Genomic DNA, 23,944 nt, shown 5'->3' with positions numbered 1-23,944 from the left:
AGTGTCCCAGAACTTTTTTGAGTTTGTGTTGCAGGAAGCAAATTTCTGCTTGAAAAAGCTAGCCTTTGCTTTTCTAACTGCTTGTGTATATTGGTTTTTAGCTTCCCTGAAAAGTTGCATATCACGAGGGCTGTTCGATGCTAATGCAGAACGCCATAGGATGTTTTTGTGTTGGTTAAGGGCAGTCAGGTCTGGGGAGAACCAAGGGCTATATCTGTTCCTGGTTCTACAGTTCTTGAATGGGGCATGTTTATTTAAGATGGTTAGGAAGGCTTTTCAAAAAAAAATATCCAGGCATCCTCTACTGACGGGATGAGATCAATATCCTTCCAGGATACCCCGGCCAGGTCGATTAGAAAGGCCTGCTCGCTGAAGTGTTTCGGGTAGCGTTTGACAGTGATGAGTGGAGGTCGTTTGACCGCTGACCCATTACAGATGCAGGCAATGAGGCAGTGATCGCTGAGATCTTGGTTGAAGACAGCAGAGGTGTATTTAGAGGGCAAGTTGGTTAGGATGATATCTATGAGGGTGCCCGTGTTTAAGGCTTTGGGAGGTACCTGGTAGGTTCATTGATAATTTGTGTGAGATTGAGGGCATCAAGTTTAGATTGTAGGATGGCTGGGGTGTTAAGCATGTTCCAGTTTAGGTCGCCTAGCAGCACGAGCTCTGAAGATAGATGGGGGGCAATCAGTTCACATATGGTGTCCAGAGCACAGCTGGGGGCAGAGGGTGGTCTATAGCAAGCGGCAACGGTGAGAGACTTGTTTTTAGAGAGGTGGATTTTTAAAAGTAGAAGTTCAAATGGTTAGGGTACAGACCTGGATAGTAGGACAGAACTCTGCAGGCTATCTTTGCAGTAGATTGCAACACCGCCCCCTTTGGCAGTTCTATCTTGTCTGAAAATGTTGTAGTTTGGGATTAAAATTTCGGAATTTTTGGTGGTCTTCCTAAGCCAGGATTCAGACACAGCTAGAACATCCGGGTTGGCAGAGTGTGCTAAAGCAGTGAATAGAACAAACTTAGGGAGGAGGCTTCTAATGTTAACTTCTTGCGTCGAGCCATCCCGGATCCGGGATCGCGAATACAGCCTCAAGCTCATTACCATAACGCAACGTTAACTATTCATTAAAATCGCAAATGAAATGAAATTAATATGCTAGCTCTCAAGCTTAGCCTTTTGTTAACACTGTCATCTCAGATTTTCAAAATATGCTTCTCAACCATAGCAAAACAAGCATTTGTGTAACAGCTAGCGCAGCTAGTGTAGCATTTAGCGTTAGCATCAGCAGGCAACATTTTCACAAAAAACAGAAAATCATTCAAATAAAATAATTTACCTTTGAAGAACTTCAGATGTTTTCAATGAGGAGACTCTGTTAGATAGCAAATGCTCAGTTTTTCCTGAAAGATAATTTGTTTAGGAGAAATTGCTCCATTTGGTGCGTCATGTTTGGCTACCAAAAAAACCCCGAAAATTCAGTCTTCAAAACGCCAAACTTTTTTCCAAATTAACTCCATAATATCGACTGAAACATGGTAAACGTTGTTTAGAATCAATCCTCAAGGTGTTTTTCACATATCTCTTCGATGATATATCGTTCGTTGAAAGCCTCCTCTCTCCTCTCAATCACTGGATGACTGCGTGCAGCTTGTAGATTACGCACCAATTTAGACAAAGGACACCGGGCGGACCCCTGGTAAATGTGGTCTCTTATGGCCAATCTTCCAATGATATGCCTACAAATACGTCACAATGCTGCAGACACCTTGGAGAAACGATAGAAAGGGCAGGCTCATTCCCGGCGCATTCACAGCCATATAAGGAGACAATGGAAAACAGAGCCTCAAAAATTCTGCCCATTTCCTGGTTGAAGTTTCATCTTGGTTTCGCCTGTAGCATGAGTTCTGTGGTACTCACAGATAATATCTTTGCAGTTTTGGAAACAGAGTGCTTTCTTTCCAAAGCTGCCAATTATATGCATAGTCGAGCATCTTTGTGACAAAATATTGCGCTTAAAACGGGCACGTTTTTTTATCCATAAATTAAAAGAGCGCCCCCTATATCCAAGAAGTTAACATGCATGAAACCAAGGCTATTACAGTTACAGAAGTCGTCAAGAGAGAGCGCCTGGGGAATAGGAGTGGAGCTAGGCACTGCAGGGCCTGGATTCACCTCTACATCGCCAGAGGAACAGAGTAGAATAAGGGTACGGCTAAAAGCAATAAGAATTGTTCATCTAGAACATCTGGAACAGAGAGTAAAAGGAGGTTTCTGGGGACGATAAAATAGCATCAAGGTATAATGTACAGACAAAGGTATGGTAGGATGTGAATACAGGAGGTAAACCTAGGTATTGAGTGATGAAGAGAGAGATATTGTCTCTAGAAACATCATTGAAACCAGGAGATGTCATTGCATGTGTGGGTGGTGGAACTAATAGGTTGGATAAGGTATAGTGAGCAGGACTAGAGGCTCTACAGTGAAATAAGCCAATAAACACTAACCAGAACAGCAATGGACAAGCATATTGACATTAAGGAGAGGCATGCTTAGTCGAGTGAGTAGAGAGGTTGGTTGGTGGTCACAGCGATTTAGACAGCTCTGCAAAAATATGATTGGACTTTTGTTCAGGTACAGACTCCCACTCTTTTCTGTACTTCTGGCTGTACAATTTTGTTTGAAACTTGTTGATTGATGTTGTAAGTTCTGTTCAAGATCAAAAATTCGTTACCAACTATATTCATTGGGTTTGGCTCGTCGAACCCGTGCTACTGCTGCTGCAGTCAGCCAACAATGATTTGCAATTTGCTGGAATTGCTGCTGGCCTCCTGCTGCTGGCCTCCTGCTGCTGACTTCACTCATAATGCATTTTTTGCAGTCAGGCACGTGTTTGTGTCATTTAAAAGGGAAAATGCGTGCATGTTAGCATGAGTCACTTTTCAAAAGTTGCTAAAAGTTCAAATACATTTTTAAAAGTAGCTACATTTGTTGCTAGGTGCAACAAAAAGTTGCCAGGGTAGTCTGAAAAGTTGCCAAATCTAGCAACAAAATCGCTAAATTGGCATCACTGGGGGCAGAAGTCCGTGTGTTGTGTTTCTGAACAGCTAGCAACAATGACATGCTGCTGCCATGTGGGGAATAGTAGGTGGCTTATTTCAGCTCGTATCTTTTTGACTGATGTCATATCGATGCTAATATGGCTAAAATTCGCTAGCTAACCAACAACTGTAGCGATGGATTTGAGAGACATTGTGCAAATGTAATGTTTTCAATAAACACTGTCGACGAAATATAGTTTACACGTTGTCAACAATTCAAGCCATCCCAGTCTGTTTTGCCTCAGTTGCGCACGTGTCATTTTATTTGCTGAATAACAACCAACCTGTCTAAAGACAATCCATCTCTATATATTCATTGTTGTATGGTTGCCGTCTAGACTCACAAACACCTAGGCCTAAACTTCAGGTAATTTACCAAAACTTTCGGTAATTAACTGGTAATTTATATTTGAACCTTTATAAAAATGTATTCATTTGTTTACATATGATGATTCAAGAGAAAATGTAAAAAGCATCGAATCAACAATAGCATTATTTTCAATTAACCCTTCCAACTATTTACTTTTTCCACAACTGCCACCAGTTTGGCACCAAAGCATTTACAATTACATTTTTTTAAACCAAGTGCATTTCATGTTGAAACCCTCATATTAAACAGCAATGCTATTCACTAAGTTGATGGTTTATATTTAGGATAATGTTTTACAGCTTTGTCATTCTATTTTTAAAATCTTATTTGATATATTTATTTTACATGTGATAAGGCCACAGAGGGCCAGAGATAGACAAGTACCCAAAAGGCCACTAAATGGCGTGATAAAATTACAGTTAGCAGTAATATACTCTACCTTTGCAACACTACATAAATCTGCCTCCACCCTAGTGGCAGATCAATGCATTTGAGGTTAAAGGAGAGAGACCCAGTAAACAATTGAGATTAAAACTAATAATTAATAAATCATTTATAGCTACCCAAGCAGGCAGGAAGCCAGTGGCTAAGCCCAGTGGTACAGTGACAGGGCAGATAAGAGATGCCATTGCAGCCTGGGTTAGGAGGAGGATGTGGTTTCAAAAGGAACTGTGTGTGGCTTATAATAAGAATCCACTTCCTCCTCCCGCCCGTCTGGTTGTCTTAGGTAGTCTCTTCTAAAAGAGGAGTCGAACACGTGTAAACTATAGCGTTGTATGCATGTAGATAGCTACAAAAGCAGCTAATTAAACAAGTACCTTTATTGGCAAAGCAATCAATCATCTATGTATGCATAGTGTGCTTACACTTTGTTAATATCACTCTGAAAATAGTATTGCATGAAAATTGCTTGTGAGCAGAATGAATGTGGGTAGACCCACACACTTCCTGTCTAGACTAAGACAAGTGGGTCAAAACAGCAGTCAGATGTCAGCTGTCTCTGGTCTTTTCCATTCAAAACACAAGCACAGGCAACAGTGGTCCAGTAGTCTTCTGGTCAGTGGTCCCATTTGCAAGCATCTATGAGCCTTATGTTAGGCCTTGTTAACACACGGTGGCACAGTAATCAAATGTACACGTACAGCACTAACTCAGCACACATTTCTCATCCACATGTAAGTGTTGAGAGGAGTCAACACCACAAGTATGTCTCAGCCTTACAATCACTCCTCAAGATTCCTCAACTCACCCCACAGTGTGTTCAACCACACTGGGTCTGAGGTTATTGGTAAGGAAGGTACTGGATGGCCTGGCTGACAACCATGGCCACCCTCCCCCAACTAACTGCCAATCTCTACAGACAGATCCTGGTGTATCCATCTCTGCAACATTCACAAATGGAATGCTTTGATCAGGCAAGAGTGGCACACCATCGCAAGCCACACAGCTGCAGGCTAAAGGGTGTGGTCTGCTGCCTGCAACATGGGTGTGGCTACTTCGACTAGCTGTGAGGTTAGTCCCATGTCAGGGACAAACCAGCTGCCAGGATACGAAAACAGAATTTAGGCTGAAGCTGGGATATAAGAATACGTCTTTCCAGTGGTGATTTGAGTCACATCCAAACCATCTTGTTTCTCCTTCATCTTGTATGACTCATTTGATTGGAATCAGAGGACTCCTAGGGTGGATGCGTTCCAGGGAATCCAGATGTTTTTCCCCGAGTAGGCTTTTCCAGTGGGTGACTAACTCCTTGGCTCAGGCCCCTGCCGTGTTTCAAACGCGAAAAGAATCGCAGGGAGGTCATCCAAGCAGCCATCCGTGGCTTTGATTATCCCTGGAATAGTGGGAAAGTCCACGCTCTGTCTGCTGTGATGGAACCAATCCCATAAGAGAACACCTTTGAATACCATCCAGTACATCTTGTGTACTTAAATCGCCTCACACTAAAATACAGCCCTATTTAATGGACCCAAGATACTTGACATAAAACCATGTCATTCAGGCAAAATTTATACACCTCATTTTCAGCACATACAAATCAGCTCAGCATGTTGTCAACCATACAGAGGAGACATGACTGGTATGCTTGGCCTGTTTAAATTAGGTGGCTGCCATTCAGTGCTTTAATGAGCATAACCCTCAGTGTTTCCCCTATATTGATTTTGCAGCGCCAGGCTGCCGCTGCTAAGACGTGGGCACCAGTCCCCCAAAAATTATCCAGTAAGAGTCAAAAGTTTGGACACACCTACTCATTCAAGGGTTTTTATTTTTACTATTTTCTACGTTGTATGATAGTGAAGACAAACTATGAAATAACACATGTAGTAACCATTAAAAAAAGGGTAAAATCAAAATATCTGCCTTGACAGCTTTGCACTCTTGACGTTCTCTCAACCAGCTTAACCTGGAATGTTTTTCCAACAGTCTTGAAGGAGTTCCCACATATGCTGAGGTCTTGTTGGCTGCTTTTTCTTCACTCCATGGTCCAACTCATCCCAAACCATCTCAATTGGGTTGAGGTCGGGGGATTGTGGAAGCCAGGTCATCTTATGCAGCACTCCATCACTCTCCTTCTTGGTCAAATAGCCCTTACACAGCCTGGAGGTGTGTTGGGTCATTGCCCTGTTGAAAAACAAATTAGTGGGACTAAGCCCAAACCAGATGTGATGGTGTATCACTGCAGAATGGTGTGGTAACCATGCTGGTTAAGTGTGCCCTGAATTCTAAATAAAAATCAGACAGTGTCACCAGCAAAGCACCCCCGACACCATCACACATGCGGAGGTCTGTTCACCTACTCTGTGGTTGGAACCAAAAATCTCAAATTTGGACACAGACCAAAAGGACAGATTTTCACCGGTCTAATGTCCATTGCTTGCGTTTCTTGGCCCAAAACAGGTCTTCTTATTGGTGTCCTTTAGTAGTGGTTTCTTTGCAGCAATTCTACCATGGAAGCCTGATTCACGCAGTCTCCTCTAAACAGTTGATGTATCTAACTTGAACTCGGAAGTATTTATTTGGGCTGCAGTTAACTACTGCAGAGGATAAGTTCATTAGAGGTACCTCTGGGTCTTCCTTTCCTGTAGCGGTCTTCATGAGAGCCGGTTACATCCTAGTGCTTGATGGTTTTCAACTGCACTTGAAGAAACTGTCAAAGTTGTTGAAATGTTCCGGATTTACCGACCTTCATGTCTTAAAGTAATGTTTCTCTTTGCTTATTTGAGCCGTTCTTGCAATAATATGGACTTGGTCTTTTACCAAATAGTGATAACTTCTGTATTCCAACCCTACCATGTCACTACACAACTGATTGGTTCAAATACAAGAAGGAAAGAAATCCCACAAATTCACTTAAGGCACACCTGTTAATTGAAATGCATTCCAGGTGACTAACTCATGAAGCTGGTTGAGAGAATGCCAAGTGTTACTACATGATTCCATGTGTTATTTCATAGTTGTGATGTTTTCACTATTGTACAATGTAGAAAATAATACAAATAAAGAAAAACCCTGGAATGAGTAGGTGTCCAAACTTTTGACTGGTACTGTATCATTTAAAAAAATATATATATTCAAGAGATGGGAAAAGATTCCGTGTAAACTGAAAACGACTAAAACCAGATAAAGTATATAGAAAAGATAATGTAGCTATCCAATTATAAGATCATCTTTGAGAACTAACAACCAAAATAAAAAAAAGTAGCCAGTCGGGGAGAATAAAATTCCAAATTTCATGGGCCCCCCATTGATTTTGCTATAATGTTTGAGTCACATAAGAACACTGCATAAGCCATGGCAAAATATGTAGAATTACAGGAAACTACACTTATCAAAAATATGAGGTGTTAGTCCCATGTTTCAGGAGATTAAATAAAATATCCCAATATGCAAAGCTAATCTCTCAAATATGTTGCACAATTATTATATATATTTTTTTACATCCCTTTTTTTGAGCATTTCTACTTTTCCAGGATAATCCAGCCACCTGACAGGTGTGGCATATCAAAAAGCTGATTAAACATGATCATTACAAAGGTGCAGCTTGTGCTGGGGACAACGAAAGAGCACTATAAAATGTACCGTTTTGTCACAACACAATGCCACAGATGCCTCAAGTTCAGGGAGAGTGCAATTGGCATGCTGACTGGAGGTATGTCCACCATATCTGTTGCCAGATAATTTAATGTTAATTTCTCTACCATAAACCGCCGTTTTAGAGAATTCAGCAGTACGTTCAACCAGCCTCGCAACCGCTGAAAACGTGTATGGCACGGTGTGGACGAGCAGTTTGCTGATGTCAACGTTGTGAACAGTGCCCCATGGTGGCGGTGGGGTTATGGTATGGGCAGGCATAAGCTACAGACAAAACACAATTGCATTTTATCAATGACAATTTGAATGCAGACATATACAGTGACAAGTTCCTGAGGCCCATTGTCATGCCATTCATCCACCTCATGTTTCAGCATGATAATGCATAGCCCCATGTCACAAGGTTCTGTACACAATTCCTGGAAGCTGAAAATGTACCAGTTCTTCCATGGCCTGCATACTCAGACATGTCATGTCATCCATTGAGCATGTTTGGGATGCTTGGGACCGGCATGCACGACAGCATGTTCCAGTTCCCGTTAATATCTAGCAACTTTGCACAGCCATTGAAGAGGAGTGGGACAACATTCCATAATCAACAGCCTGATTAGCTCTATGCGATGGAGGTGTTATGCTGCATGGGGAAAATGGTGGCCACAGCAGATACTGACTGGTTTTCTGACCCATGCCTAGGGCTGTGGCGGTCATGAAATTGTCAGCCGGTGATTGTCAAGAAAATAACTGCTGATCTCATAGTAAATCGACAGTTAATTAGCATAAAACATATTTAACATCTCCTGGCTTTCACACATAGCCTACAAGCCAATGATGCAGATCTTTTGGAATATCTACATTTTAAAAAGTCTAATAAATCCATGTAATATAGCCTACACCATCACAATAAATCCATTATTTAATTTAGACAGGTCTAAACAAACATGATATGAAGAAAATGTAGTCTATTTCATGTTAGGCCCGGATATGGATATGCCATATGACTGTGGGCTACACTAGTTTATTTTAACAGACAAGTTTTGCTTAGAATTCCATGGCATTATTTTGAAAAAAAAAAGTACGCACATACATTTTATGAACTGTAACTAAGTAAAATCTGGTTGAGTTTCTATTTTTGTACAGTATAGCTTTAACTGTACAACTTTCTCTCCACCTCATGCCAAAATGTGTAGAATTAAGGCTGTGCCCTACAACAAAAATTCTCGAATAGTCTTTTCTTTCGACCAAACGATTGGTCACTTTTCTCAATATAGACACATCCTATGTATTTTAATCAAATCAACTAAACTCAGCAACAAAAAAAACGTCCTCTCACTGTCAACTGCGTTTATTTTCAGCAAACTTAACGTGTAAATATTTGTATGAACATGAACATAAAATTTAAACAGACAAACTGTACAAGTCAAATTTAACAGACAAACTGAACAAGTTCCACAGACATGTGACTAACAAAAATGGAATAATGTGTCCCTGAACAAAGGTGGGCAGGGGGGGGGGGTCAAAATCAAAAGAAACAGTATCTGGCCACCAGCTGCATTAAGTACTGCAGTGCATCTCCTCCTCATGGACTGCACCAGATTTGCCAGTTCTTGCTGTGAGATGTTACCCCACTCTTCCACCAAGGCAACTGCAAGTTCCAGGACATTTCTGGGGGGAATGGCCCTAGCTCTCAACCTCCGATCCAACAGGTCCCAGACGTGCTCAAAGGGATTGAGATCCGGACTCTTCGCTGGCCACGGCAGAACACTGACATTGCTGTCTTGCAGGAAATCACAGACAGAATTAGCAGTATGGCTGGTGGCATTGTCGTGCTGGAGGGTCATGTCAGCATGAGCCTGCAGGAAGGGTACCACATGAGGATGTCTTCCCTGTAACACACAGCGTTGAGATTGCCTGCAATGACAACAAACTCAGTCCAATGATGCTGTGACACTGCCCCAGACCATGACGGACCCTCCACTTCCAAATCGATCCCGCTCATTCCTTCGACGATTAACACGAATCAGACCATCACCCACCGGTGAGACAAAACCGTGACTAGTCAGTGAAGAGCACATTTCACCAGTCCTGTCTGGTCCAGCTACGGTGGGTTTGTGCCCATAGGTGATGTTGTTGCCGGTGATGTCTGGTGAGGACCTGTCTTACAACAGGCCTACAAGCCCTCAGTCCAGCCTCTTGTGGACAGTCTGAGCACTGGAGGGAGAGATTGTGCGTTCCTGGTGTAACTCGGGCAGTTTTATTGCCATCCTGTACCTGTCCCGCAGGTGTGATGTTCAGATCCTGCGCAGGTGTTGTTACACGTGGTCTGCCACTGCGAGGACAATCAGCTGTCCGTCCTGTCACCCTGTAGCGCTTAGGCGTCTCACAGTACGGACATTGCAATTTATTGCCCTGGCCACATCTGCAGTCGTCATGCCTTCTTGCAGCATGCCTAAGGCATGTTTTCACAGATGAGCAGGGACCCTGGGCATCTTTTTGGTGTTTTTCAGAGTCAGTAGAAAGGCCTCTTCAGTGTCCTAAGTTATCATAACTGTGACCTTAACTTCACTAGGGTAGGGGGAAGCATTCAAAATTTGATGAAAAGCATGCCCAAATTAAACTGCCTGCTACTCAGGTCCAGAAGCTAGGATATGCATATAATTAGTAGATTTGGATAGAAAACACTAATGTTTCCAAAACTGTTAAAATAATGTCTGAGTATAACAGAACTGATATGGCAGGTGAAAACCTGAGGAAAATCCATCCAGGAAGTGGGAAATCTGAGGTTTGTAGTTTTTCAAGTGATTGCCTATCCAATATACTGTGTCTATGGGGTCAGATTGCACTTCCTAAGGCTTCCACTAGATGTCAGTCTTTAGAACGTTTCAGGCTTCTACTGTGAAGGGGGAGCGAATAAGAACTGTTTGAATTGGGGGTCTAGCAGAAAGCCTTTAGTTTAGTCACGGACACGCTCCGTTCCTTTTCATTTCTAAAGACAGGAATTGTCTGGTTGGAATATTATTGAAGATTCATTACAAAAACATCCTAAAGGTTGATTCTATACATCGTTTGACATGTTTCTATGAACTGTAATGGAACTATTTTGACTTTTCGTCTGGATTTAGTGCCCGCACATTGTGCATTTGGATTACAGGACTAAACGCAAACAAAAAGGAGGTATTTGGACATAAAGATTAACTTTATTGAACAAAACAAACATTTGTCTAACATGGAGACCTGGGAGTGCCATCATATGAAGATCAAAGGTAAGTGATTAATTTTAATGCAATTTTTGACTTGTGACACCTCTCCTTGGCTGGAAAATGGCTGTATGGTTTGTGGCTAGGCGCTGACCTAACATAAACGCAAAGTGTGCTTTTGCCGTAAAGCCTTTTTGAAATCTGACACAGCAGTTGCATTAAGGAGAAGTTTCTTTAATCGTATGTTAAACACAATTATCTTAGATAAATGTTTATGATGATTATTTCTGTAAATTGATGTGGCTCTGCACTTTCACCAAATGTTTGTTTGAGACAATCCATTTCTGAACATATACCTCATTTGAAATTGATGCATTTTGGACAAAGATTAACTATCGAACAAAACACACATGTTGTCTAACATGGAGTCCTGAGTGCTATCTGATGAAGATCAAAGGTTAGTGATTAATTTAAATCGCTATTTCTGACTTTTGTGAGCCCTCTCCTTGGCTGGAAAATGTTTGTATGGTTCTGTGACTAGGCGCTGACCTAACATAATCGCATGTGCTTTCGCAGTAAAGCCTTTTTGAAATCGGACACTGCGGTTGAATTTACAAGAAGTTTATTTTTAAAATGGTGTATAATACTTGTATGTTTGATGAATTTTAATTATGAGATTTCTGTTTTGAATTTGGCGCCCTGCAATTTCACTGGCTGTTGTCGAGGTGGGACGCTAACGTCCCACTTGTACCAGAGAGGTTAATTGCCTACCGTCTAAGCTGTTAGTGTCTTATCAACAGTTCAACGGGTGCATGTTTATTAATTGTTTATGGTTCATCGAACAAGCATGGGAATCAGTGTTTAAACCCTTTGCAATGAAGATCTATAAAGTTATTTGGATTTTTACAAATTATCTTTGAAAGACAGGGTCCTGAAAAAGGGAAGTGTCTTTTTTGCTGAGTTTATACGCACTGAGCTTGTCTGATCCTTTAAGCAAACTGTTTGATTAAATAATTAAGACAAATTACTAGATGGAGTCTGACCGCAATTGATTTGGTTACACTGGATCTGGCTCATACTTGCTGTGCAAAAAAATAAATAAACATTGAGTGACTGACTAGCACCTGTCGTCTCCCTCTCCTCCCTGCTGCAGCGACCACTACAGCAACATAATTACAGCCAAGTCTGACTGAAAAGTTTTTACCGAAATCCCTCATTTGTTCAGAAAAAAAGATTCTCAACCCTTGCTCTCTTTACTGACACATGTAAACTCTGGCCAGCGTAACACGACAGCAAAATGGATTGAGAGGACGTGACAAATAAACGGGGGAATGTTTACTGGTTGCTCAGGAGGTAAAGGGGAAGTCAGATGTGTGGAATGAATGGCTAGTTGAGGAAAATACTTTGTTCTTGATCACCAGTAAGGGGCAAGCGCTGCGCGCATATTATGTGGGCCAAACAGGTGCTGTTAGATTACAATATAAGTTCTGACCATTTGGACAAAGTATGTTTTTTTGGGTAAAGCCTTCATTTACAGCAAAGACTAAAAACAGTCACATTCATTTGTTAAGAAAATTAGAGAAATGAACGATTTAGGCCTATTTGTTTACACTAATTATTCAACCATCCCTTTATTTAATTAAAACTAAAATGCTTTACTGCATTTCAAATCATAAATGACTCATTTGCTGTGTGATGACATTAACGAATAAATGATTGATTGATACAGTAGCCTATTTAAGAATTGAAATATAGGCCGAAGTTAGTTACGGTATTAAGAATAAACTCTTAAGCATACAGCTCAATGGTGGTTATACAAGGCTGCTATACTAAGCCTACTAATGATAATGCCATTACTTATTATAATGATAATAATAACAATAAGGAGATCAAGGAAAAAGTGGCATTATTATTATTATATATATAACTTCACCATTTGGAACAGTGTAGACACTAAATTAAAAATAATACCAGAAGCTGGTCTAACGAAAAAAAAGTGTGAAGCCTTCATTTCAGCATATCAAAACAGCAGAATTTGTGTACTTGTTTTGGTTACATGAGTGGTTGTTGTGGTTACATGAGGCCTGGTACTCATGGAATCAGTAGACTGTTAAACACTCAAACAGGCAACAGAAGCAGGTTTTCATTTCTGTAGATATGATCTATAAAGCCAAGTACATTTAATAAAACAGTTAAGCTATTGATTTAAAGACCTAATTAAGTTGGGGTTTCCCATCTCTCTCCTCACTTTTACTCAACAATTAAGGCAAGGGCTGTTGTCTCATCTAACTCTGCTGCTGCCTCCGCCCCATTGTTCTCAACACCGATATGCTGGTTAACTTCGCTATTATGCACATGGCAACATGGTCTATGAAAAAGCGCCAATTCAACAGCGCACTGATGCGTTTTAGAACCGCAGACAGCAACCACTATCCAACGCGGAAGAAAACCCATTTGTAAAATATATATTTTTATTCGTGATGCAACATTGTTCTTACATAATATAACCACATACAATTTCAGTAGCAAATGTCTGATGGACTGTGCCATCCCCATGGATCAGTACTAGAGGTCGACCGATTATGATTTTTTAACGCCGATACCGATTATTGGAGGACCAAAAAAGCAGAATACTGATACCGTCCGATTTATTTATTTGTAATAATGACAATTACAACAATACTGAATTGGCACTTATATTTTAACTTAATATAATACATCAATAAAATAAATTTAGCCTCAAGTAAATAATGAAACATGTTAAATTTGGTTTAAATAATGTTGATAGGCTTGGAGTCAAACAGCGCAATGCTTGACGCACAACGAAGAGCTGCTGGCAAAACGCACGAAAGTGTTTGAATGAGTGTTTACATGCCTGCTTCTGCCTACAACCGCTCAGTCAGATACATGTATGCTCAGTCAGATTATATGCAACGAAGGACACGCTAGATAATATCTAGTAATATCATCAACCATGTGTAGTTAACTAGTGATTATGATTGATTGTTTTTTATAAGATAAGTTTAATGCTAGCTAGCAACTTACCTTGGCTTACTGCATTCGCGTAACAGGCAGTCTCCCTGTGGAGTGCAATGAGAGAGAGGCAGGTCGTTATTGCGTTGGACTAGTTAACTGTCAGGTTGCAAGATTGGATCCCCCGAGCTGACAAAGTGAAAATCTGTCGTTCTGCCCCTGATCGAGGCAGTTAACCCACTGTTCCTAGGCCGTCATTGAAAATAAGAATGTGTTCTTAACTGACTTGCCTAGTTAAATAAAAGGTATTAAAAAATGTACGTTTTTTAAAGTTTTTTTAAAATCGCTCATAAATACCGGTTTCCGATTGTTATGAAAACTTGACATCGGCCCTAATTAAAATCGTCCATTCAAATTAATCGGTCGACCTCTAATCAGTACACTCAGACATGCAAGAACCAGACAGGTGTCTTGTACACCATGATTATTAATTTTATTGCTACTGCTCGACTAAAGAAATCTCGATCGACCAACAGCCTATCGACCAAACAATTCACCAAATCGACTAAAATGGGTCAGTAGAGTTGCAAGTAATTCGCTTTAAAACAGCTACATTTAGTCTCTGCGGCCAAGAGGGCCACTAAAAACTTTCAGTTGGAGGCCATGCTATTGGACGCACCCACTACCCCTCCCCCTACGCTTCCTTTGCCACCACTGTTGAAAAAAATCCTAGGGGAAACACTGCTAAACTACATTTGTTGTAGGATGTTTGAGTGACAGGTGGGCAAAATCCATTCTGAGCAGAAAATGCCTGACAGAACACTCTGCAGCCTTCATAGTTTCCTGTGGGTGATGTGACCATGGTCACATCAAGAGAGAAAACATCTCCAAATCCCTTGTGGACAAAACAGGCTCCCCGCCACATTAAGCGGCGCAAATCCAGCTCTGGCTGCCTTCCTTTTGATCAGGGCCCAGAGCCATTCTGGGTGGGGTCTGTCTGCATAGCTGAACTGGGATGACCCCCAAACTCCTAGCCACGGCGCTACACTGTCCGACTGTCTGACTGGCCAAGGCTGGAGGGAGGGAGGGGGTAGGACTCTCCAGTAAAAACCCAATGGCCTTGCAAACTCCGACCGTCCAGCTTCCACAGTTTGTGTAGTAGGAATCTTGCTGCTGCCATCCTCAGCCACACCCTAATCCCTGCTCCATTGCGCCACCTGGTTTTTCCAAAAAGTTGGCCTCTGGTTGAGTTGGGTGTTGTACACAACCCAATAACACCATTTGCTAGAAAATTCCATATTGGAGAGTCCGTAAAATATATTATATCCAGTATAAGCTATCATAGAAGATTTAATGTGTGAAAACCAACGTTTTTCATTGTTGCAATCTGGTCGTCCCCGTGGCTAAAGCTATGTTGAAGCTTAACGGCGTACACCATATGTTATGATATACCGGTATTGATGCAGGGACTGGTTTGGGTTTTTACTTTACCTTCTATACCGGTATTTGAATGTTTGGTTTGTTGAATGTGATACGCCATATGTAAGTCAATTTTTATAGTTTACTTAGCTACTTGAGTCATCTCTCTCTCTGTGCCACACAGACCTAGCCACGCCCCTTGTCACTCAAGGAGTGCATTTGACGTTCCTCAACCACGAGACACTTGCATTCAGTCTGCATGGTCAATGCAGAACATGCAACAATGATGACAACGATGCCGTTTTCACTTTGCGTCTTAATATAAATCCACTAGCGTTCTACAAATGACATTATTAGTTCATGTTTCTTACATAAGCAAACAGCTAGTATGAATTTTCTTAGCAAGTTGCCCTAAATCTTGTGAGATGCTAATAGCTAGCTAGCTAATAAATGTACTGAGTTAGAGCAAACGCAGCTAGCTAATACAGCCTGATAATACCAGTGATGGCTTAGACCTAAAATCAGCTTGTTGTTTGTGCAACAGTATCTTCTAAATCAAAGAGGAATATGTTAGATACAGTGCCTTGCGAAAGTATTCGGCCCCCTTGAACTTTGCGACCTTTTGCCACATTTCAGGCTTCAAACAAAGATATAAAACTGTATTTTTTTGTGAAGAATCAACAAGTGGGACACAATCATGAAGTGGAACAACATTTATTGGATATTTCAAACTTTTTTAACAAATCAAAAACTGAAAAATTGGGCGTGCAAAATTATTCAGCCCCCTTAAGTTAATACTTTGTAGCGCCACCTTTTGCTGCGATTACAGCTGTAAGTCGCTTGGGGTATGTCTATCAGTTTTGCACATCGAGAGACTGAAATTTTTCCCCATTCCTCCTTGCAAAACAGCTCGAGCTCAGTGAGGTTGGATGGAGAGCATTTGTGAACAGCAGTTTTCAGTCCTTTCCACAGATTCTCGATTGGATTCAGGTCTGGACTTTGACTTGGCCATTCTAACACCTGGATATGTTTATTTTTGAACCATTCCATTGTAGATTTTGCTTTATGTTTTGGATCATTGTCTTGTTGGAAGACAAATCTCCGTCCCAGTCTCAGGTCTTTTGCAGACTCCATCAGGTTTTCTTCCAGAATGGTCCTGTATTTGGCTCCATCCATCTTCCCATCAATTTTAACCATCTTCCCTGTCCCTGCTGAAGAAAAGCAGGCCCAAACCATGATGCTGCCACCACCATGTTTGACAGTGGGGATGGTGTGTTCAGGGTGATGAGCTGTGTTGCTTTTACGCCAAACATAACGTTTTGCATTGTTGCCAAAAGGTTCAATTTTGGTTTCATCTGACCAGAGCACCTTCTTCCACATGTTTGGTGTGTCTCCCAGGTGGCTTGTGGCAAACTTTAAACGACACTTTTTATGGATATCTTTAAGAAATGGCTTTCTTCTTGCCACTCTTCCATAAAGGCCAGATTTGTGCAATATACGACTGATTGTTGTCCTATGGACAGAGTCTCCCACCTCAGCTGTAGATCTCTGCAGTTCATCCAGAGTGATCATGGGCCTCTTGGCTGCATCTCTGATCAGTCTTCTCCTTGTATGAGCTGAAAGTTTAGAGGGACGGCCAGGTCTTGGTAGATTTGCAGTGGTCTGATACTCCTTCCATTTCAATATTATCGCTTGCACAGTGCTTCTTGGGATGTTTAAAGCTTGGGAAGTCTTTTTGTATCGAAATCCGGCTTTAAACTTCTTCATAACAGTATCTCGGACCTGCCTGGTGTGTTCCTTGTTCTTCATGATGCTCTCTGCGCTTTTAACGGACCTCTGAGACTATCACAGTGCAGGTGCATTTATAGAGACTTGATTACACACAGGTGGATTGTATTTATCATCATTAGTCATTTAGGTCAACATTGGATCATTCAGAGATCCTCACTGAACTTCTGGAGAGAGTTTGCTGCACTGAAAGTAAAGGGGCTGAATAATTTTGCACGCCCAATTTTTCAGTTTTTGATTTGTTAAACAAGTTTGAAATATCCAATAAATGTCGTTCCACTTCATGATTGTGTCCCACTTGTTGTTGATTCTTCACAAAAAAAAACAGTTTTATATCTTTATGTTTGAAGCACGAAATGTGGCAAAAGGTCGCAAAGTTCAAGGGGGCCGAATACTTTCGCAAGGCACTGTACATGAAGTAGCTAAGAGAAAACATGAAATGTAGCCAACCAACACTTATAGGGTCCCCTAGGAAACACTTTAGTTCCTACCCTGTCACAATAACTCCTCCCTGGCATTTTAATTCATTGTCATCTCAAACACTGTATTCAATATACCCACTATTACATTCTAACTATAGAATTAGACTAGTCATTCTATTTTCATGATTCCAACAGTTTTGCTCTAATTAGCAAGTCAAATCGCAATTGCAACATTTGTTTAAAAATAAGTCCTAGATGATTTGTCCATATCGTGCAGCCCTACGCGGCAGTATGGAAATTCTCAATTGAGCAGTGGTGTAAAGTACTTAAGTAAAAATACTTTGAAGTACTACTTAAAATTGTTTTTTTGGTATCTGTACTTTAATTTGGATTACTTTTACTTCACTACATTCCTAAAGAAAATACTGTACTTTTTACTCCATGCATTTTCCCTGACACCCAAATGTACTAGTTACATTTTGAATGCTTAACAGGACAGGAAAATGATCCAATTCACGCACTTATCAAAAGAACATCCCTGGTCATCTACTGCCTCTGATCTGGAGGACTCACTAAACACAAATGCTTTGTTTGTAAATTGTTGGAGTGTGTCCCTGGCCATCTGTAAATAAATTTAAAAAATGGTTTGCTTAAGGAACTTGAAATTACTTCTACCTTTGATACTTAAGTATATTTAAAACCAAATACTTCTACTCAAGTAGTATTTTACTGGGTTACTAACTTTTACTTGAGTAATTTTCTTTTAACGCATCTTTACTTTTATTCAAGTATGACAGTTGGGTACTCTTTCCACCACCGCAATTGAGTGCAGGAAGTGCAGAAATTATGAAAGTGCTGAAATGTGTTTTGTTTGAAGTTGAATTGAACAGTATAAAACAATCAGAATGGAGAAAGACTTACTGAAATCACTGAGAATGGATGTGTTGCCACCCTGGCATCAGTCACTACTCAAAGCAAAATGTACAACTTGTACTATTGAAAAAAACAAAAAAACAATTGCAACCAACCATCCAATTTCTTTTAAATACCGTGATATTATTTTGGCCATATCGCCCAGCCCTAGCGTACGCTGGCAACAGTTAGTAGAGTGGGGGGTGTCTATTTCTTTGTTTATAGAACACGGAAAGGGTCAAAGGAGAAGCAGGTGTGAGTGGAAAACACACCAATTCCAGACGGAACCGGAAAATATGCACATGGAATGGCCTGGGTCACAGCAGAGACCCAGAGTTCAATCTGCACAAAGACTAATCCAAAACAAGAGAAAGGTTGAAAAACACAGCTTTAAAGTTAAATGGATGTGCCGCCCCCCCCCCAGAAATTGGCAAATGTTTTACACATAAAACATTTCTCATCAGCTTTTACAAATGCACTGATATAACCTCTACTCGTGTGTACACTAACAGGTTTGTTATGAGGATGTATTCACAGGCCTTAGGTGTCAGGAACCACATTTTTATGGACCATAAACATTCATAGGGGCCATAAACATTCTTATAGACAGTAAATATTGCATCACTTGCATTGTAGACCTGGTTATCGATGAATGGAGCTGAAACAGGAAGCAATCTCAGAAACGTGTGACGCAGGGAAAACTTTATATGCCTTTTTATCTCAAGAGACAACAGGTTGGCTAATTGAAAAGCATGCAAACATAACCAGAAAAAGCAACAAAATCTCCACTTATGTCAAAGTAGGACAGAGGCAACATACATGTTAGATTGTGTGTGATTTCCAAAGCCTTAGGGTGGTGGAGATCGAGGGTATAGGTATTACCTCGTTTGTGAAGCCATCCCTCCTTCACAATGACTACTTCACCCATGGTGGCCCGTGGAAGAATGGGGGGAGAGGTTCTGTCCGCTAAGGTGGTCCCACAGAAGGAGGCGTCACTCTCGTCCCCTTCACTCAAATCAGGAGCGGTCTAGTGCTGGGGAAGGTTTCAGCCAGCACTGTTTACCTATTGTGAGGTTAAAAGACAGACGGATAAGGAAGAAATGCATCCTAGTTCAAATCCAGCAAATTACACATTAAGTGCTGCAAATAAAGGTAGAGTGAGAGCAACATTTAGAGACAAAGAAACAAGAATTACAAAATGTAAATCAGTGATTACTGCGCAAAAACACCAAGTTACTTTCTATACAAAGCACCGTTAACAAAATGTTAACAATGTTAATATAATTACAGTTTTACTACACATAAACGGCAAATGAAATGTTACATGTTCCTATTTCTGTCTTGTAGCATCCTCCTGAACAAGCCTCTGGTATTTGTTAGTACAAAACCCTTACTGTAACTGAAAGCACAGGGACATAGAACTATGCAGACCCTTTAGCAGCTGTCAAATCATTCTACTTTGTTATGGCTAACCCCACTTATCCCTCCATATATCTCAACACTGGAAATATTGCTTCATTATCATCCCCTGGACATATATTTTGTGCAATGCCACATGTATCACGTAATGGAATTATAATCAAGATGGTTCCCAGGTTAGGTCTGGTAGTTAACCTGATAGCCCCAGGTGTATGAGTGAAATTTCAGCTTTATTTTGGTAGGCCTAATAATTATACTATTGTACTGTAACTACACTATGATCACAATACCATGATTCATATTAGTGCAAAAAAACAAGTTTTCATATAATTGTAAAAATATCCATTAGCAAGCATTGAGGGGCTCTATTTGTGCTAATCCTTTGTTTCTGGAAATCCTGCCCCTGACTGCAACCCAATGATATTAAAATAAATTGCACCACTGTTTATCGGGGTGAAATGAAAAGGCATGAAAAGAGCTTATTGAATGCACTGACAGAAGATCTGCATTATAGAGGGGGTAATGCGGGTTCACATTCTGATACTGTATTTTCTTCAGACAGCAGGTGTTGTCTAGCACAGCATATGCCAAGTGCATTCTAGTGATGGGGGGTATCAATACAGTTACATTAAATCGGGATATTATTCGATATTCCGATATTTATATTATATTAGTAATTTCCATTAATAGCTTGTTTTCCCCATCACTTTAAACTACAATATGTACACTACCGTTCAAATGTTTGGGGTCACTCAAACATATCCTAGTTTTTGAAAAAAATTCAATGATGCTGGAGTGCTTGACACCATCTGTCAAGCATGGTGGAAGCAATGTGATGGTCTGGGGGTGCTTTGGTGGTGGTAAACTGGGAGATTTGTACAGGGTAAATGGGATCTTTAAGGAGGAAGGCTATCACTCCATTTCGCAACGCCATACCTAGTGGACAGCGCTTAATTGGAGCCAATATCCTCCTCCAACAGGACAATGACCCAAAGCACAGCTCCAAACTATGCAATAACTATTTAGGGAAGAAGTAGTCATCTGTTATTCTGTCTATAATGGAGTGGCCAGCACAGTCACCGGCTCTCAACCCTATTGAGCTGTTGTGGGAGCTTCCCGTGCTTAAGTTTGGCATCTTTTACTTTGTTTTGTACACCAGCTTTAAACAGCTGAAAATAAACATGTTTCACAGTGGTTTAGATGGTACAATGATCCTCTACACTATACGTGCTTGTTCTGTCAAACTAGTTGAATTTTAGTAACCAGGAAATGGCAGAGCGATTCATGCATAGTACATCTTTAAATAGGGAGACAACTTGTTTTCTGCACTTATTTCCGTGACTGATCAAAAAAAAAAAAAACTCATGGCTCTCACCCATCTGCAGCAGACACATGGTGAGGAATATGTTTGGAACATCAAACCACAATATAATGAGAAATGCCATACATATCGTATTGACACCTAAGTATGGTGATAATATATTGTGAGGTCTCTGGCAATACATTCCAGATGTACATTTTCTGCACGTCTTTGAAGATAAATAACATGTGGTTCCTGAGACAGATGTCATCCAATGACTTCCAAGTTCCCTCCCCACTGCACACTCCATCTAGCAGCTACTAACAGTCTTTACTTCACACCTTAATTTTTTTGACCTACCTATCAAGTATCATTTCACTTGGAGTAAAAAGAACAGGTTCCAACAGTGAACTGCTCAGAAGGCCAAAACAAAGACCGGACATTTTTAAACATGCATGCTCCTTTGTCGACCATAGCCCACCAGATTATTTGTTTGAGTAAATAACGAGCTGCCAGATACAGGTAACTGCCAAAATAAATGAAAAACATGGAGTAAACGAGGGATGCAAAATACTCTACATGACCAATAAGTTTGTGGACACCTGCTAGTCAAACATCTCATTCCAAAATTATGGGCATTAATATGGAGTTGGTCCCCCCCTTTCCTGCTTTAACAGCCTCTACTCTTCTGGGAAGGCGTTCCACTAGATGTTGGACCATTGCTGCGGGGACTTGTCCATTCAGCCACAAGAGAATTAGTGAGGTCGGGCACTGATGTTGGGCGATTAGGCCTGGCTCGTAGTCGGCGTTCCAATTCATCTCAAAGGTGTTCGATGGGTTTGAGGTCAGGGCTCTGTGCAAGCCAGTCAAGTTCTTCCACACCAATCGCTTCAAAGCATTTCTGTATGGACCTCACTTTGTGCACAAGGGCATTTTCATGTTTCAGTTATTTCAATGTCAAGTTCCTCCTCCCATTTCTTTTTAATATAGTTTGTAGAATATTTCTTTGAGGATTGAATACCCAAGTAAAGAGGTTGTTTTTTACTCCAAGTTTGTATGCGTTAGTGAATACTTGGATTCATTTGAGGTGCTCAAGGTACGGTTACACATGTTGTGGAAACTTTCCGTGGGAATTAACAGAAATATATGCAAATTAATATTAATACAATTTAAATGTAATGTTTTGTGCATTGATATATTTACCATAGCATATGGAGACAGAATCATAAACCTTTCACCTTATCATAAGTAGACAATTGCAAATGATTAAATCCTTCCAATAGAAATGAAACAATTTAGTTACGAATAGAACTTTAATTTAGAGAGTTGACTCATCACATGATTTCACTGAACAACAAAAGGGAATATTGAATAATGTCCAATGACCAATCGCATCACCCAAAAACATCAACATACATCTGTAAAACTATAGTTTCAAGACTAAAGCTTTGGTTGTCTTCCTCTCAGGCTTCCATGTCTTCTCCCTGGACCTCAATGTCCAGCTCTTGAACATCAGACTTAGGACTCATCTTCACTAGCACTTTCCAACCTTGATGGCTTGTTTTCAGGCTCAAAAACCCAAAAATGTGTAGGTCAGCCTGTTGCATGCTTTGGTGTGTGTTCCCAAACAAGGACCAGTTGCGCTCTGAGGCAGCTGATGTTGGTGGGATTTGGAGGATGAGGCAACTGGGGAAAGAGCCTCATACAGGCAGTTAACCCACTGTTCCTAGGCCGTCATTGAAAATAAGAATTTGTTCTTAACTGACTTGCCTAGTTAAATAAAAAAGGTTAAAAAATATATTAAAAAAAAAAAAAAAAAAAATATCCACAAAGTCCCTTCCACCAGGTGGCTGATGAGATATGTTGGCACGACTGCCATATTGCATCTCCATCCCAAAGCCCTTGCTTGGAAGTGTACTTCGCCAGACTGCCAAGAAACTTTCCCTCATCCAGGCCAAGGTGGCGAGACACGGTAGTGATGACACTATAGGACTTGTTGATCTCTGCACCAGACAGGATGCTCTTATCAGCATACTTGGGGTCCAACATGTACACTGCGGGGTGCATGGGCTTCAGGCAGAAGTCTTCATGCTTTTTGATGCATTTCAGAACTGCAGTTTCCTCTGCTTGGAGCAACCGTGAAGTGGGCAGGGCAGTATGGATTTCTCTTACATCTGCAAGCAGAGTGAACATCAGACAGGATGGCATTGTCTCCCTCAATCCATGTAATGGCTACTGCTATTGGTTTCAGGAGTTTGACTGCTTACTACTCTCCCAAAATACATAATCCAGGAGGATCCTCTTTAAAAAATATATATTTTTTACCCCTTTCTCCCCAATTTCGTGGTATCCAATTGTTAGTAACTACTACCTTGTCTCATCGCTACAACTCCCGTACGGGCTCGGGAGAGACGAAGGTTGAATGTCATGCGTCCTCCGATACACAACCCAACCAAGCCGCACTGCTTCTTAACACAGCGCGCATCAAACCTTCTTGCAGATGTAAGAGAAGAAATCCATACTGCCCTGCCCACTTCACGGTTGCTCCAATGCGTGCTGTGTTAAGAAGCAGTGCGGCTTGGTTGGGTTGTGTATCCCTGGTTGAGGGGTGGCGATGTAGTTAATTACAAATGAGTAGATAAAGCATGTCTGGTTGGAGGAGTGTATGCTGGGCGAAGAACATTCAGAAATCTCTTCCAATACACGTCGCCTGTGAGCAGAGGTGAACCAGTTGCATACACAGCTTGAACAAAACATTCATTAGCATTTCTCTGATTACGTTCTTCCATTGAGTCAAGAAAAACTGATTACAGGAGGACCATGAGCTGTTGCTACCAATAAGGTGTCTGATTCATCATTTTCACCTCAAATAGAAGTACGGGGTCTTTTGTCAGAGGTTGCTTGTTGTGAGCGCTGAGGTAACTTAATGCACTTGGCCAGACGATTCTGCATCTTT

General features: G+C 40.9%; 1 protein-coding gene across 4 annotated transcripts in view; it reads right to left on the bottom strand.

Annotated features, from left to right (window-relative positions):
• The window catches only part of LOC112217662 (RAC-alpha serine/threonine-protein kinase), a 66,095-nt gene that overhangs the window by 15,351 nt on the left and 26,800 nt on the right, over positions 1-23,944 (bottom strand). For 2 of the 4 annotated variants that reach the window (XM_024378112.2, XM_042300808.1), the window contains exons 2-3: positions 19,152-19,332; positions 13,801-13,835 (exon numbers count right to left, since the gene is read on the bottom strand). The exons of 1 other annotated variant lie outside the window; for it this stretch is intronic. In XM_024378112.2, coding sequence (XP_024233880.1) covers positions 13,801-13,835; positions 19,152-19,168 — 52 coding nt within the window. In that variant the 5' untranslated portion in view covers positions 19,169-19,332. The remainder of the gene's footprint in view (positions 1-13,800; positions 13,836-19,151; positions 19,333-23,944) is intronic. One more of the 4 variants, XM_024378113.2, reaches the window with a different exon arrangement.

The sequence above is a fragment of the Oncorhynchus tshawytscha genome, linkage group LG18 (assembly GCF_018296145.1).
Source record: "Oncorhynchus tshawytscha isolate Ot180627B linkage group LG18, Otsh_v2.0, whole genome shotgun sequence".
In the NCBI taxonomy this organism is placed as follows: Eukaryota; Metazoa; Chordata; class Actinopteri; order Salmoniformes; family Salmonidae; genus Oncorhynchus; species Oncorhynchus tshawytscha.
The sequence above is the reverse complement of the archived record's forward strand: the minus strand, read 5'-3'. Positions and strand labels throughout refer to the sequence as shown.